This window comes from Mesoplodon mirus, assembly GCF_964341445.2.
Source record: "Mesoplodon mirus genome assembly, chromosome: 4".
Lineage (NCBI taxonomy): Eukaryota > Metazoa > Chordata > Mammalia > Artiodactyla > Ziphiidae > Mesoplodon > Mesoplodon mirus.
In genome coordinates, this window is record NC_138979.1 from 41,585,320 (window position 1) to 41,599,577 (window position 14,258).

General features: G+C 41.3%; 1 protein-coding gene across 1 annotated transcript in view; it reads right to left on the minus strand.

Annotated features, from left to right (window-relative positions):
• Positions 1-14,258, minus strand: part of AGBL1 (AGBL carboxypeptidase 1) — a gene marked incomplete at both ends in the record, with an annotated part of 577,244 nt that overhangs the window by 117,381 nt on the left and 445,605 nt on the right. The window contains one exon of the mRNA XM_082618728.1: positions 6,936-7,065. Within this exon, the coding sequence (XP_082474854.1) occupies positions 6,936-7,065 (130 nt within the window). The remainder of the gene's footprint in view (positions 1-6,935; positions 7,066-14,258) is intronic.

The following is a 14,258-nucleotide window of genomic DNA, read 5'->3' on the forward strand; positions in this document are numbered from 1 at the left end:
CCCTAGGCTGGACTGTGCTTTAGTCTTGGCAAACCCTACTTTCTGGGACTAGAACTTTGAGCGCTATGCCCAGTGCCATTGGCCATGATCATCCCTGCCTTGCTCTCTCACTAGAGTCTTCCTTGGACATAGATATTTAGCAGATGAAGCACAGGTCTCCCCATGTCTTCATCTGAAGCCTGTTCTGACTTGCAGCCCACCCTCACAGAGAATACCTTTATAGCAAAACTAGTCCATCTGGTCCTGTCTCTTGCCTTCATCCCATTTCCACCAGCGCTGAGCAGAGGCACCTTCAACTAGGCTGAAGGGAAACACTGATCCGGGCAAACATCCTCCAATTTTCCCCTATACCTCACCTCCTAACCTCAGTCCATTTTGCAAAAGATGAAAAAGAGGGAATTTTCTCAGACTTCTTTGAAAAATCTAACTGGCCTTCCCTGTAGCATATGGGGAACCCCAGGTTTCCAGTCCCTGTGATACATAGAAATTTCATTGGAGATACTAGTCAGAGAGAAGGGAATATTCCCTTTACTTTCCAACATAAGTTTATCCAAGAAACCTTAGCAATTCACTTAAATGTAGAGTATTTACATCTGTAAAAACACCTACAGGATTGACATAACACACTACTATATATAAAATATATAACTAATAAGAACCTACTATATAACACAGGGAACTCTACTCAATACTCTGTAATGACCTATATGGGAAGAGAATCTAAAAAAGAGTGAAGGACTTCCCTGGTGGTGCAGTGGTTACGAATCTGCCTGCCAATGCAGGGGACACATGTTCGAGCCCTGGTCCAGGAAGATCCCACATGCCACAGAGCAACTAAGCTTGTGTGCCACAACTACTGAGCCTACGCTCTAGAGTCCGTGCGCCACAGCTACTGAGCCTGTGCTCTAGGGCCCGTGTGCCACAACTACTGAGCCCACATGCCACAACTACTGAAGCCTGTGCGCCTAGAGTCCGTGCTCCGCAACAAGAGAAGCCAACGCAATGAGAAGCCCATGAAACGCAATTAAGAGTAGCCCCCCGCCCCGGGCTTCCCTGGTGGCGCAGTGGTTGAGAGTCCGCTTACCGATGCAGGGGACACGGGTTCGTGCCCCGGTCCGGGAAGATCCCACATGCCGCGGAGCGGCTGGGCCTGTGAGCCATGGCCACTCAGCCTGCGCGTCCGGAGCCTGTGCTCCGCAACGGGAGAGGCCACAACAGTGAGAGGCCCGCGTACCGCAAAAAAAAAAAAAAAAAAAAAAAAAAGAGTAGCCCCCACTCGCTGCAACTAGAGAAAGCCCGCGTGCAGCAATGAAGACCCAACGCAGACAAAAATAAATAAATTTATTTATTTTAAAAAATTTAAAAATAACGAGTCAATATATGTATAACTGATTCACTTTGCTGTACAGCAGAAACTAACACAACATTGTAAATCAACTAGACTCCAATAAAAATTGATTAAAAAAATAAAAATTACAAATTGTATGCATTCGCTTTTTATCATTAAAAAAACACCTACAAAACATGGTTTCTGGTATGTTAAAGAAGCATTGTTCGATCTTTATTCTGATAGCATGGGAACAATTTTAAATAAAAAATATGGAATCAAATTATTATTATTTTTACCCAGGACCTCCATGGTTTTTTTTTTTTTTTTGGTTTGGGGATTTTTTTCTTTTTTTTCCCTACTATATCCTCAAATACAAAAAGGGGAGAATTCTAGATTCAGTACCTTAGCCTGAGTCAATGAAAATAAGTAACAATAACACTTGTTCTTCTAACACTTCTGAGGAGTAAAGTGGAGATAAAATAAATTATGTGTATAGAGTATCTTGAGGTCCTTGGAGACAAGATTTCAGGAAGGGACATACCATTCCTTTTTCCCCTCTCCTTTCATGCCTTTTTTTCAAAAAGAAGCTAATTAACTAAAAACATATGCCAGAGGGACAGAAAAGACCAGGAAAATCATTTAAGCAGCTAAAAGTTCTGTTCCATTGGGCCCCAGAGAAAGATAAAACCAAAATATGCCCTCCCTGGCCCCTGGCAGAAGGCGCCCTAGTTTTTGTGAGTGGTAAACGGAAATCAATGAGCTGCTCAGAGAGCACTGCAATCCCTTTACCAACACGCACTCACAGAGCAAGAGCCAAGGGGATGGGAATCCATACCTCTCCTAATTGTGAAGCCCAGACCCTTTGCAGCGACACAGGGGCCAGGTAGCTACAACCCAGCAGCTCAGAAGAGACTGCCGATCTGGCTTCCTGGGAGCCTGCTAGAGCCTGAGAGCTTTCACCCACTCCCCCAAGCCATGCCCTACTGCCCCTGAGCCTTGTGCCTCCTGGCCCTTATGGGGCACTCGCTCCGCAAAGAGGAACACTTCAACGCTTCCTACTCATTGACTGTCAAGCCTGTCTGCTCCTCTGGGCTTCTCCGCTTACATACATTTTCTCTGGCCAGAGCTTACTGATTTCTAATAAATCTCCTCAGCCTTTCTCTGTGTTCTGGCAAAGATAATCTTCCTTGGCTTGACTTGCATGCCTCCATGCTGGTCAATTTAATTTGGGACAGCCCCCTTTACCTCCTAGCTGCATTTCAAAGCTCTGTGACTTTGCTTTGATTTCTCTTTAATTCTAAGTAAATATAAATGTAAATGCGTACATGAACAGAACTTGAATGAGTTTTGAGTCAATGAGTTTTGGTGTAACTGACTCTTCATTCAAAATATAGAACATTTCCACTAACCTAGAAAGTTCCCTCTTGGCCCCTTTTATTTAATCCCCTTCTAGAGGCAACCACTGTTCTGGTTTACTTAAACTTTGCATAAATAGAAACACAGAATATGTGCTTCTCAGTGTCTAGCTTATTTCACTAAACATGTTCCTGAAATTGGTCCATGTTGCTGAGTATATCTGTAGTTTATTGTTATTGTCTTTATTTTTTTATCTTTTTTTTTTTTTTTTTTTTGCGGTAGGCGGGCCTCTCACTGTTGTGGCCTCTCCCGTTGCGGAGCACAGGCTCCGGACACGCAGGCTCAGCGGCCATGGCTGATGGGCCCAGCTGCTCCACGGCATGTGGGATCCTCCCGGACCGGGGCATGAACCCATGTCCCCTGCATCGGCAGGCGGACTCTCAACCACTGCGCCACCAGGGAAGACCTGTCTTTAATTTTTTATTGCTGAATAGTATTCCAATGTATGAATATGCCAATATTTTGTAGGTTTCTGGGCTTTTGGCTCCAACATCTGGAGCAGATTTCCTGATCTTCTAACAAACAAGAGAGACAGAAAATGGAAGTTCAAGAAGATGGGAAAGAGACCATAAGATCAGTGTGATGTGAGAACTATGCCATTAGTTAATAAAAAGCTTCCTTTCTTTTGCTCTGTGAGGTGACCCTAAGTTCACCAACTCTTCAATTTCACAAGGCAGAAGATCTAAAAGTCCATAATCAGGCCCATAGACCTCTGAAGAAAGAATATTTCTCTACTTTACTACAATAAAAAAAAGACTACGTCTCTACTTTACTACTAGTACAAGAAAAACTTTTACTCATCTTTCAAGTCTAGCTCAAATGGCATCTCCAGTCTCTAGCTTTTCCATAACCTTGAGGGAAAGTGGCTCAACCTCTCGTTTGTGTTCTTACAACTCCCACGAGCCTTGGTTTCAGTTTTTTACCATCTTTTACTACATTGGTTTCTTTGCAGACCTGACTCTACTTTCTACCAAGGAAACTACGGACTCCTCAGAGAAAAGGTACCTTCTGGCATCTAGCAGTGATTACACACATGGTGTAAATGAGTAGACAAGTGGATGACTGCCCAGATGGATGGGTGGATAGATGGATAGATGGATGGATGGATGGATGGACGGATGGATGGATGGATGGATGAATGGATGGATGGAAGGATGGATGAATGAATGGGTGGATGGATGAAACAATTTATGAATAATGCCATATTGCTTATAAACTGAATGAATTATCTGGTCTTTAGCAACCCCCAGAAGTATCATGGCATTGCTTTCTCTCACTGTCTTGCTTTTCTCATTGGTTCTGGGAGTTTATATTATTCTACCTGCCAATAGGCAAATGTCTCAGTATCATCTAGAACAGGTGAAATCTTCTAGCCACCAGAAACTGGCTTCCTAATGTTTTAAGAAATATCTTCATAAGAGTCAGAGTTTGAGTGGAGTCACAGTTAACCTACAACTAGCCCAAGAGGTAATCTTGACTCAGTGGAAATCTTCCCAGCACAGGACAGGCCTGAGTACTGAATGAGTGACAGTGCTTCTGCTGTCAGCAGGAGGCCAGTTAAATACAGTTGCATAGGTAGCTGAAAGGTGATGTTGAGCCTGTAGGAGAGCTTTGTGACACTGTGAATTGCATCTAGGGCTCAGCTGTTTCTCACCCACCTCTCAGATGGTCCCAGCAGGAAACAAGTCTGTGGCTGTCGTGTTTACAGTTAATTAATGTTTATTTATATTTTTAAACAAGGCTTTCACCTGTCACGCTTTAAAATAAATGTTCTGCTCTTCAATTAGAGACTGTCAGAACAGAGAGGAATCCTGTTTGTTGCGGGTTGAATGTGTGTATGCTGAACTGTGTATCAGGTTGGAACCTTTTTCTCTGTAAGGCTTTCTCTCGCCTCCCAGAGGCTTAGCCTTCTATTCAGAGAGGCATACTTCTATTCAGAGAGACATACTCTTAGGCCTTCTATTCAGAGAGACATACTTTTCAAGATCTTGACTGTGATATTGGTGCTCTGCTATGTAGGCCATGAACTTGCTTCTACAGGGTAGACAGCATAGATTACAGCATCTCCTTGGAAGGGGGGTGGGGTGGGAGCTAGCATGAAAATATTGCACATTTTGACCAGTGTAGAAAAAGCATTCTTAAGGGAAAAGGATGTGCTTTGTCCTCTTTGCAATAAAGTGTTGACTCAGCAAGTCTGAAGTGTTTAAACCCTGTACACTCCAAAGAAAGGTCTGGCCCTTGACTGACTCCTGGGAGAACACCTTGACATCTTTGGAATAGTCTGCTAGATCAAAGTGTCTTTCTTTACCTGGGTCTCAGGCAATGTGAGAAGGTTGATGCTGACAATGTGATATATGGTGGGGTTCTTGTGCCGCAAAGTGTCAGTTTGACCTCTGAAGGGTCTGGAGACTGAGTAACTAAGATCAGCCATGTGGGACACCATGGCTACAAAATAACCCCTGATAAAAAGTCCTGGACACCGAGGCTCAGGGGAGCTTCCCCAGTTATCAACACTCTACCTGTTATTACACATCATTGCTGGAGAATTAAGCACTGTCCATACAACTCCCCTGGGAGCAGACACCTGGACTTACACCTGTCTCTCCTTGACTCTGCCCTCAGTGCTTTTTACCTCTGCTGATTATAATCTGTATCCTTTCACTGTAATAAACTGTAATTATGAGCAGAAAAACTATTCTGGGTTCTGTGAGTCTTTCCAGGGAATCACCGAACCTGAAGGTAGTCTTGGGGACATGCCAACACATCCTCTCAAAGAGTAAGTGTTGAAGAAAGATGGGGTTCTGGGTGGAAAACCAGATCAGAACTGAATCTCAACTCTGCCACACGCTTCCTGGTGATGCCAAGGGAATCACTTGACCTCTTAATCTTTTTGAGAGTTAAATAAGCTTCTATATTAGATATTCACACATTGTTTCACTAGATAGTCACTGAATGTGGCACTGTTTTGATGACATAGTACATGGTCAAAATTTGGCTAATGGTAGAGGTAATTGTCTGAGTTGGTTCATCCGTGAGCTTTTCCACATTAGTTTAAGTTCCTTAAGTTAGGTAAGCACTCTAAATTTGGACATATGCTCCTTTGCACTTTTGCAGACAGATATATTCACAGTTTGTAGTCAATAAATGATCAGTAAAGCAATTATAGTCCAATAAAGATGTTAAAAAAATAAAAATAAAATAAATGATCAGTTTCATACAGTTACTTAGCTAGTACTGCCTCCTATCTTATCTTGAGCCTAAGCCTCTGGATCCATATAGTCTGTTTTTCATCAATTGCTAAGTTACTATAGGCTTGGGAGAAAAGCCTACACATGAAAGCGCCTAGCATAGTACCAGAATCATCGTTGGAATTTAATAAGTACTAGTTGAATGTCAATCTGAACATCTAGAGGATTTTTTTCAAATAATATTTGGAAAAAGTACCATTTGGAAAAAATACCATTTCCTTTCTTGAACAATAACTGAAAGAAAAAAAAAAGACCCAGGAAATGGGATGAAATGCAATTTTTTGCCCAGTTTTCACCAATGAGTATTGAACTACTGCTTTGCTCCTATTGTTGGTTAAACTGTTTCCCAAAAAGATATGTTGAAGCTCTAATTCCCAGTCCTTAGGAATGTGACCTTATTTGGAAAAAGATTCTTTACAGATGTAATCAAGTTAAGAGGAGACCATACTGAATTAGGGTGGGCCCTAGTCCAGTGTCTGCTATCCTGATAAGGGAAATTTCTACACAGACACACAGAGGGCAAAGATGGCCATGTGAAGACAGAGGCAGAGATTGGAATTGTGCCCCGCCCCCACAAGCCAAGGGATGCTAAGGATTGCTGGCAATCACCAGAAGCTAGGAAGAGGCAATGAAGGGTTATTTCCCATAGCCTTCAGAGAGATCAGGGCCTGCTGACACTTTAATCTCCAGACTTCTAGCCTCCAGAAATGTAAGAGAATATGTTTTTGTTGTTTTAAGCCACCCAGTTTGTGGTACTTCGTTATGGCAGCCTTAGGAACTGAATACACACACACACACACACACACTTTACAGCTTGTCACACACAGGTCTTTGGCTTGTGTCTGGTCTTCCTGCCTGGACAGAATGTATTCTGCCTCCTGGAAGGTGGAAGGAACCAAGCAAGAGTGTAGAAGCAGAAGGAAGTGAAGGAAGTAACTCACCATGGGACGTCGGCCGATGCTGCCCAGGTAGTGGAGGAGCCCTTTGGCGTGGTAAATTGTGGGCTGGAGATGAGCACTAGGAGAGAGCCACTGTCTGTTCAAATCCCCTCCTCTCAGTGAGCATCTGTGACTGCAGGAACAAACAACAAGCAAATAAATACACGTTTAGAAGAAAATAACTTGAGAAAATAAAGCTCGACAAGACAAACAATTAAACTAATGAATCTAACTTCCTTCCGTCTTCTTCTCAATTGACATCAATTGAAGTTGTCCAGAAAGATGCATATCTGGCCTCTAATCTCCCAACGTGTCGTGATTATTCACAGCCCCTAAAAGAACTTAGAAACCATATTTAACTTGATTTGGGGTTACCAGAGTTTGAAGGCAAAGTTTGAGAAATGTTCCCCGCTACACAACACATCCACGGAGAACAAATTCAATAAATTTCTCTAGGCTCTGGGACCTTTAGTTCTACAAATAATTAAGTTGAGCTCAATCTATCATGCTGGGCATATTACATATGATATTTCTAGCTGGCCCAATAACTCTGGATATTACTGCACCCCAATGAAGAGACTGACACTTAGAAATGGTTAAATAAATGGCCCAAGGTTACATAATTTAGAGCTAGGCTGTTCATCCAGGTCTGTTTCCCTCTGAAAAAAAGCATAAGGCTCTTCCTCCTATCACATTGCTTCTGCCCGCCCTGTCCATATAGATGACACAGAAAGCTTGACATTTACTCAGAGAGCCAGACTATCATTTTCAGAGACATCATCATGGAATATTAGCTCTAGAAATGAGCTTAAAATCATACATCTCCTCATCTGGGAAAAGGGGATGTTCATGTTTGAAAGAATCAAGTCGCTTTACAAAGGTGACACAGCTGGTGAGTGAGAACGGTGACTGCAATTCAGAGGGAAGGAAGCTGAGTTGCTGAGTGACAGGTAAGGTCATCCTAAAAGCCAAGGACGACCAGAAATTACCAAGCACAGCCCATTCTCCAGGGAGGCAACCAGAAGTCCTGCTGAGACATTGTTTATTCAATAGGGCTAAGGATCAAGGTACCACAGATAAGGAGGAAGCAGTGCAGTACTTCCATCGCCTAGTCCTCCCAACCCCCTACCCTAATCCCTATCGCCACCTCCTGCCGCTCTTGTCTGTCCATACTTCAGCTTGATCAAACTGCACACAGTTCTCTGAGCAATTGTGCCTACTGGTCTCATTGCCAGGACTCTCCAAAGCTCTATCCCTTCCCACCTATTCAACAATCAGCCCTGCAGGGAAACTTTCCCTGATCACCAGGCCATTACATTCTGCTCCTATTTGTTGCAATAGCATCCTGGGACAACCTTCATCAGAGTTCTTATAAAAACCTTTTTAGATTTTTTTAAAATTTCTTTTTATTTCTCTTACATTTGCAGTTAGACTGTAAGCTTCCCGGAGGCAGAAACAGTTTCTTTGTTACCATCAAAACCTTAATATAGTAACTGTGTCAGAGTTAGTATTCAGTAAATAATTTGGAGTGAAAAAAATGTACTAGATTTAAATGTAGAATCACATACGTTTTCTGTTTAAAGAGAAAACGTTATTTTCAATAAACCTTGGAGGCGGAAGGAAAAAGGTTCAGCCTCCTCCTTTCACCACTTTTTCATCTCATGTTTCTGAAATTATCTTTAAATATTAGTTTCCTGCTGCTTGCTAGCCCCTCTTACAGCTCACTGGAAACTGAAAATCATTAGATTAATCATTTATCCCGATTTCACCATTAACATATTTTGACTTGAGAAATGGGAGGTTTTTTGCATCTACCTCTCTGACTTTTTTGTTCTTTTCTTGCTTTCCACCCCCCACTTCCTCTTTTTAATAGCAATGACATCTAGAAATACGGTTTCTGCCTGACGACCAAGGATGAAGGTAAAATACAAAGCAGATTTTTGGAAAGAAGCAAATAACAATGGAAAGAAGCCAGTGTCCCAGACTTTCTCCTGAGCTTATTTGCTGAGTTTAAATTAATTTCTTTTCTCAAATCAAGGTACTTGCAGGCACAAAATCCCAGAGCCTCAGGATTTTCTTTAACTGCTCTGTGATTCTCTTTGCCTTGACCTGGATTCTCATCAACACTGGAGATTTCTTTTTTCTTTGTAACATCAAAAGTAATGAAATCAGTGAAGGCCCCTTAAAAGCATTTCTGTTTGTAGAAATGAAAATGCAAGCATTATATGTGTGCAATAGCCAGTAGTTCCATGCAACTCTCTCTACCTCTTCTTTCCGTATGTTCCACAAAGACGAAGTCCAAGAGCAATGTCCACATGGAAAAGATTCAGAAGTTACCAAACAGCAGATATACTGTTCTAGATTACAGTTCTTCAAAAAATAGGAAAGAAAAAGTTTTGTGTTGCAATCAGAATGAGCCTGAGTGTTGGTTAAGGAGATCAAGTCTCAACTCCCAGCTCTGTCACCAGATATGGGGTTGGGGGCCCCTTTGAGAGTCAATATTGTCATATGCAGAAGAATATAAGTATAACCTATCTCCCAGGACTATTTTGAGGGTTAACTTAAATGATCTCTATTTTAGATATCTCCATGGAGAAATACCTACATAACTCTATCATCACCCTTGTCTATGTCCATGTCATGTCCACACCTATATACACATGCACGTCTCCATCTATAGCTGTATCTACATCCTCATCCACATCTACAATACTCAGGGACGCATAGCACCACTTGGACTATGTTCATTAGTTCCTTATCTCATCCTAATATTTTTCCTTATGAATAATAATCAGAGAGCTATATGCAGGTTGATTGGAGGGGAGTAGAATCTTGGCTAGGAACCCCAAACCAGAGGTTGTGGTTAGTTTTAAGTTCAAGTTGACTTGAGCACTTTTAATGGTGGAAGCAATGAGACTGAAGAGAAAAGAAGTTATCTAAGGAAAAAATGCAAGGATATAACAATATAAATTGCTGAATGGACTATTTAATATACCAAGCAGGCCATTAAACAGTACCAAGAGGAGGATGGCATCTAAGATTGACTAGGTACATGGATTTGGAGAGAAATTGGGCCAATGTGAGACTTAGGCAAGCTCTTAGTTGGGGATAAATTTTGTTTGTTTCACAGTGGTGGAGACAACGATGCATTCCTTTGGTATACACAGACTGTATGAACTTGGGAAACCCGTATGTGTGTATTTGTATTCAGCGCTCTGTGCGTGGCTATGATTTTGAGAGTATCTCTGTGTGTGCCTATGGCTTCTGCAGTTCCTAGATCTCGGCAATTGTAGATTATTACAATATGTACTACACCTAACTTGAGTGCTTTTCCTTTTAAAGCAAATACATTTTCTTCCAATCTCCAAATCAATTTGGCATTTTGTGTTAATAATATCAGAGATGCATGCAGTCAGGGGAACTGCCGCCACTCTTCCTCGGGACTTGTTTTAAGCATTTGAAGAGGAAATGCACCCCATCTTATTATCTACTGTAGCATTTCTGAAATGACAGCTGCTCCCTCTATGTGGAGAGAATTAGCAGATGGACAGCTATGACTGGTTGGCAATAAATTCAGTGCCTCTAATTTCTGAAAAGGGGTCATCCCTCAAATAGAGTTTGAAGTCCTGCTTTGCTTACAAGGAGAATAAAATGGTGAGCATTGCTATTTTTTTCCCCACTGAAAATTGCAAACTTACAGAGCAGGGGAAAAAAGCACTTCCTTTTGGTTTTCACAGGGGTAAGTCATTTGATCCAAATAGTCCTCATTTCTTAGAAAAAAAGCTTTGGTTTAACTACAGTCTAGTTTAAGATAAAGCTTAGATGCACAAAGCATGCCAGGTCTAGGGTGACCAACCACCCAGTTTGTCCTGGAATGTTGCAGTTATAGCCTTGAAATTCCTATATTTCCCAAGAAACCCCTCAATTCCTGGTGAACGGAGGGGTTTCAAAGGTAGGATCCCTGACCACAGTTGGGTTTGATTGTTTTAATTGACTTTGAATGTTTTAGTTGGGGTACACTCTCCCCCAACCTCCACGGGTATTTTCAGCCCGTGTCTAGGATGTCTCTCTAACCATTAAACCTGCACGTTTTGGTAGAACAAATTCCTTCCCTTAAAAAAAAAAAAAGGTTTTTCATTTCCTGAAAATATGGTCATTTTATGACCAAAAAAAAAAAAACTCAGTCAAAATTATAAAAAATGCATCAGAAGGGCCAGTCCTAAGAGGTCACTGAATAAAAGCCACCAACTTCATGGTAACCTAAGGATACCCTTAAAGGTCAGACAGTCTAAAGGGAAATGATGTCACTGTAAACCAGTTTCTTAAGACTAATTGTGGATTTTAAGTATCTGCTAAGAACAGGGCTTATACTGACCAGAGAATGGAAAATAAACCATATAACCAAAGGCCTTGACAAGCACACCCTGACCTACCAGGACCCCTGAAGCAAAGAAAGAACCGTAAGTCAGAGGAAGAAAGAGGAAAAGTGAGTTGTTTCCTGAAAGATCATCTATAAAGCTGCAGTCAGACAATAAAATGATTTAAAAATCTCCCATCCATCCGTGCCTGATAAAAGGAGAGATGGGGCCCATCAGACTGAATGAGTGATGCCAGGCTTGCTGATACAAGTGCCTGAGGCACAGCAAGTTCTGAAGTCTAAAGAGAGGTAGCGTGCTTGAGACTTAGCAAGTGCGTCACCACGCACTGCACATCCTAGTAACAGGAGGTGGCATGGACGCAGGGGGAGAATATTTATCAAGGTAAAGAGATGCATGGAAGAACACAACAGAACAGCATGGGCCACCATGGGCCAGCCACTGCACCCAAAGCTTTCCAAATAAAGATCACTTGGATCAGGAAAGGGAGGAAAGAGGGAGAAACAAAAGGCAGTTTCATCTTAAGGCCACAGCTGCTAATACAACTCAAACGATCAGGGTTACCAGAGACATATTATTAAGTTCAAAATATTTTTGTCATGCAAAATGCTCAGAGAGGCAATAATCTAGGGAGAAGGGGAATACAAGAGATCAAACCCAGGGGTCCCTCAATCCCTCCAAGAACCCAGCAATGTGACACCAGAGGACTGGTCACCCCAGAGCTCAGGTAGGGGAAAGCTGAGGTCTTTAAAAGATGGGCCCGGAGAACTGACCAGGGTTCAAATGTCAACTTTGTTAAATAAATTACCCAGAGCTGACATTTGAACCTAGGTTAGTTCAAACCTAAACTAGTTATTTTCATGCCCTTGTTCCTCAAAGTATGGTCACAAACCCACAGCATTAGCCTCATTCAGGGGCTTGTTAGATACGTAGAAACCTGGGTCCCAGCCCAGAATCTGCATTTTAACAAGAGCTCGAGGGAATCTGTACGCACATTTAGTGACCCCTCCTACGCTGTTGGTGGGAATGTAAATTGGTACAGACACTACGGAGACCAGTAGAGGTTCCGTAAGAAACTAAAAATAGAGTTACCTAATGATCCAGCAATCCCACTCCTGGGTATATATCTGGAGAAAACCATAATTAGAAAAGATACATGCACCCCTATGTTCATAGCAGCACTACTTACAACAGCCAAGACATGGAAACAACCTAAATGTCCATCAGCAGGTGAATAGATAAAGAAGATGTGGTACATATATATGTACAATGGAATATAACTCAGCCATAAAAAAGAATGAAATAATGCCATTTGCAGCAACATGGACAGACCTAGATAATTATGATACTAAGTGAAGTAAGTCAGACGGAGAAAGACAAATATCATATGATATCACTTATATGTGGAATCTAAAAAATGATACAAATGAACTTATTTATGAAATAGAAACAGGTTCACGGACTTAGAAAACAAAGTTATGGTTACCAAAGGGGAAAGGTTGGGGAAAGGGATAAATTAGGAGTTTGGGATTAACATACACACACTACTATATATAAAATAGATAATCAACAAGGACCTACTGTATAGCACAGGGAACTCTACTCGAAGAATCTGAAAAAGAATAGATATATGTATATGTATAACTGAATCACTTTGCTGCACACCTGAAAGTAACTCATCACCTATACTCCAATATAAATTTATTTTAAAAAGCCAACGGCAATAAACAAAAAGAAGCAGTGCCTTATACTATACTTTAAGGAAAGAAAGAAAATAAACACTTACATAGGAACATGTACTTTATAAAGGACTTTATTGCCACCACACTTCCAAGAACCTAAAACATATGCTATTTAGAATCACTAGCATCCGACCTACAGTAGCACTAGCTCCAAATGTTTGAAGAGACATCCCCCCTACCTTCCCACCTCATTTTCCCCACTATTGTATTAGTCTTTTGCATGTTTTGATTTGAAAACCAATATAGAGTTAAGATGAAAATGTGTTTTCTCCAAGTTATTTTGACAAGTCTGGTTTCATAATATCATTCAAACATCCAACGGAACAATTCAAAAGATAACAAGGTGAGGACAAGCTGAAATCAGGTCAGACCAGATTAAGGGGTGGGCAAATATAGGTGAGCCCTACACTATCACTTGTATAAATCAGGAATATGTAACCAGTTAATTCACATTTCTACATAGCACTTGATCCCATATACAACTGGCTCAATAAAAATAGGTATCACTCCCACTGAAACAGTTAATACTCTAAGGTTAAAGTTTCTAAAGCTATGTCTTGAGACCTTTGTCTGCGCCAACAATTCTGAGACCAGCCAGGGTGTCAGTAATCACTTGAGGTCACCTATTGCAACTGGCTGACATTTTGGACCACATAATATTATTTACCAGATATGAGTAAGAATAATTTATTTAATTTATGAAATTTTAAATACATTAATAATCTTCACAAAAAGTTGTCAGAATGGGAAATTATAAAAAGCATTTCCAAAAACCAAGAACTAATGATTATCTCCATAACGTTAAAAAATTAAAAAATAATCTTTTGAAAAAATCCAACACTCATTCCTGAGAAAGACAATCAGAAAATAAGAATTGGTGGATACTTTCTGTGTCATATGTATGTGTTTAAAAAGTATGCATCGGGCTTCCCTGGTGGCACAGTGGTTGAGAGTCCGCCTGCCGATGTAGGGGACACGGGTTCGTGCCCCGGTCCGGGAAGATCCCACATGCCGCGGAGTGACTGGGCCTGTGAGCCATGGCCGCTGAGCCTGCGCGTCCGGAGCCTGTGCTCCGCAACGGGAGAGGCCACAACAGTGAGAGGCCCGTGTACTGCAAAAAAAAAAAAAATGTATGCACCAATTCTGCTTCTACATATATATATGAATATAATAACATATTTTTTATATTATGACCTAAAAAACCAATG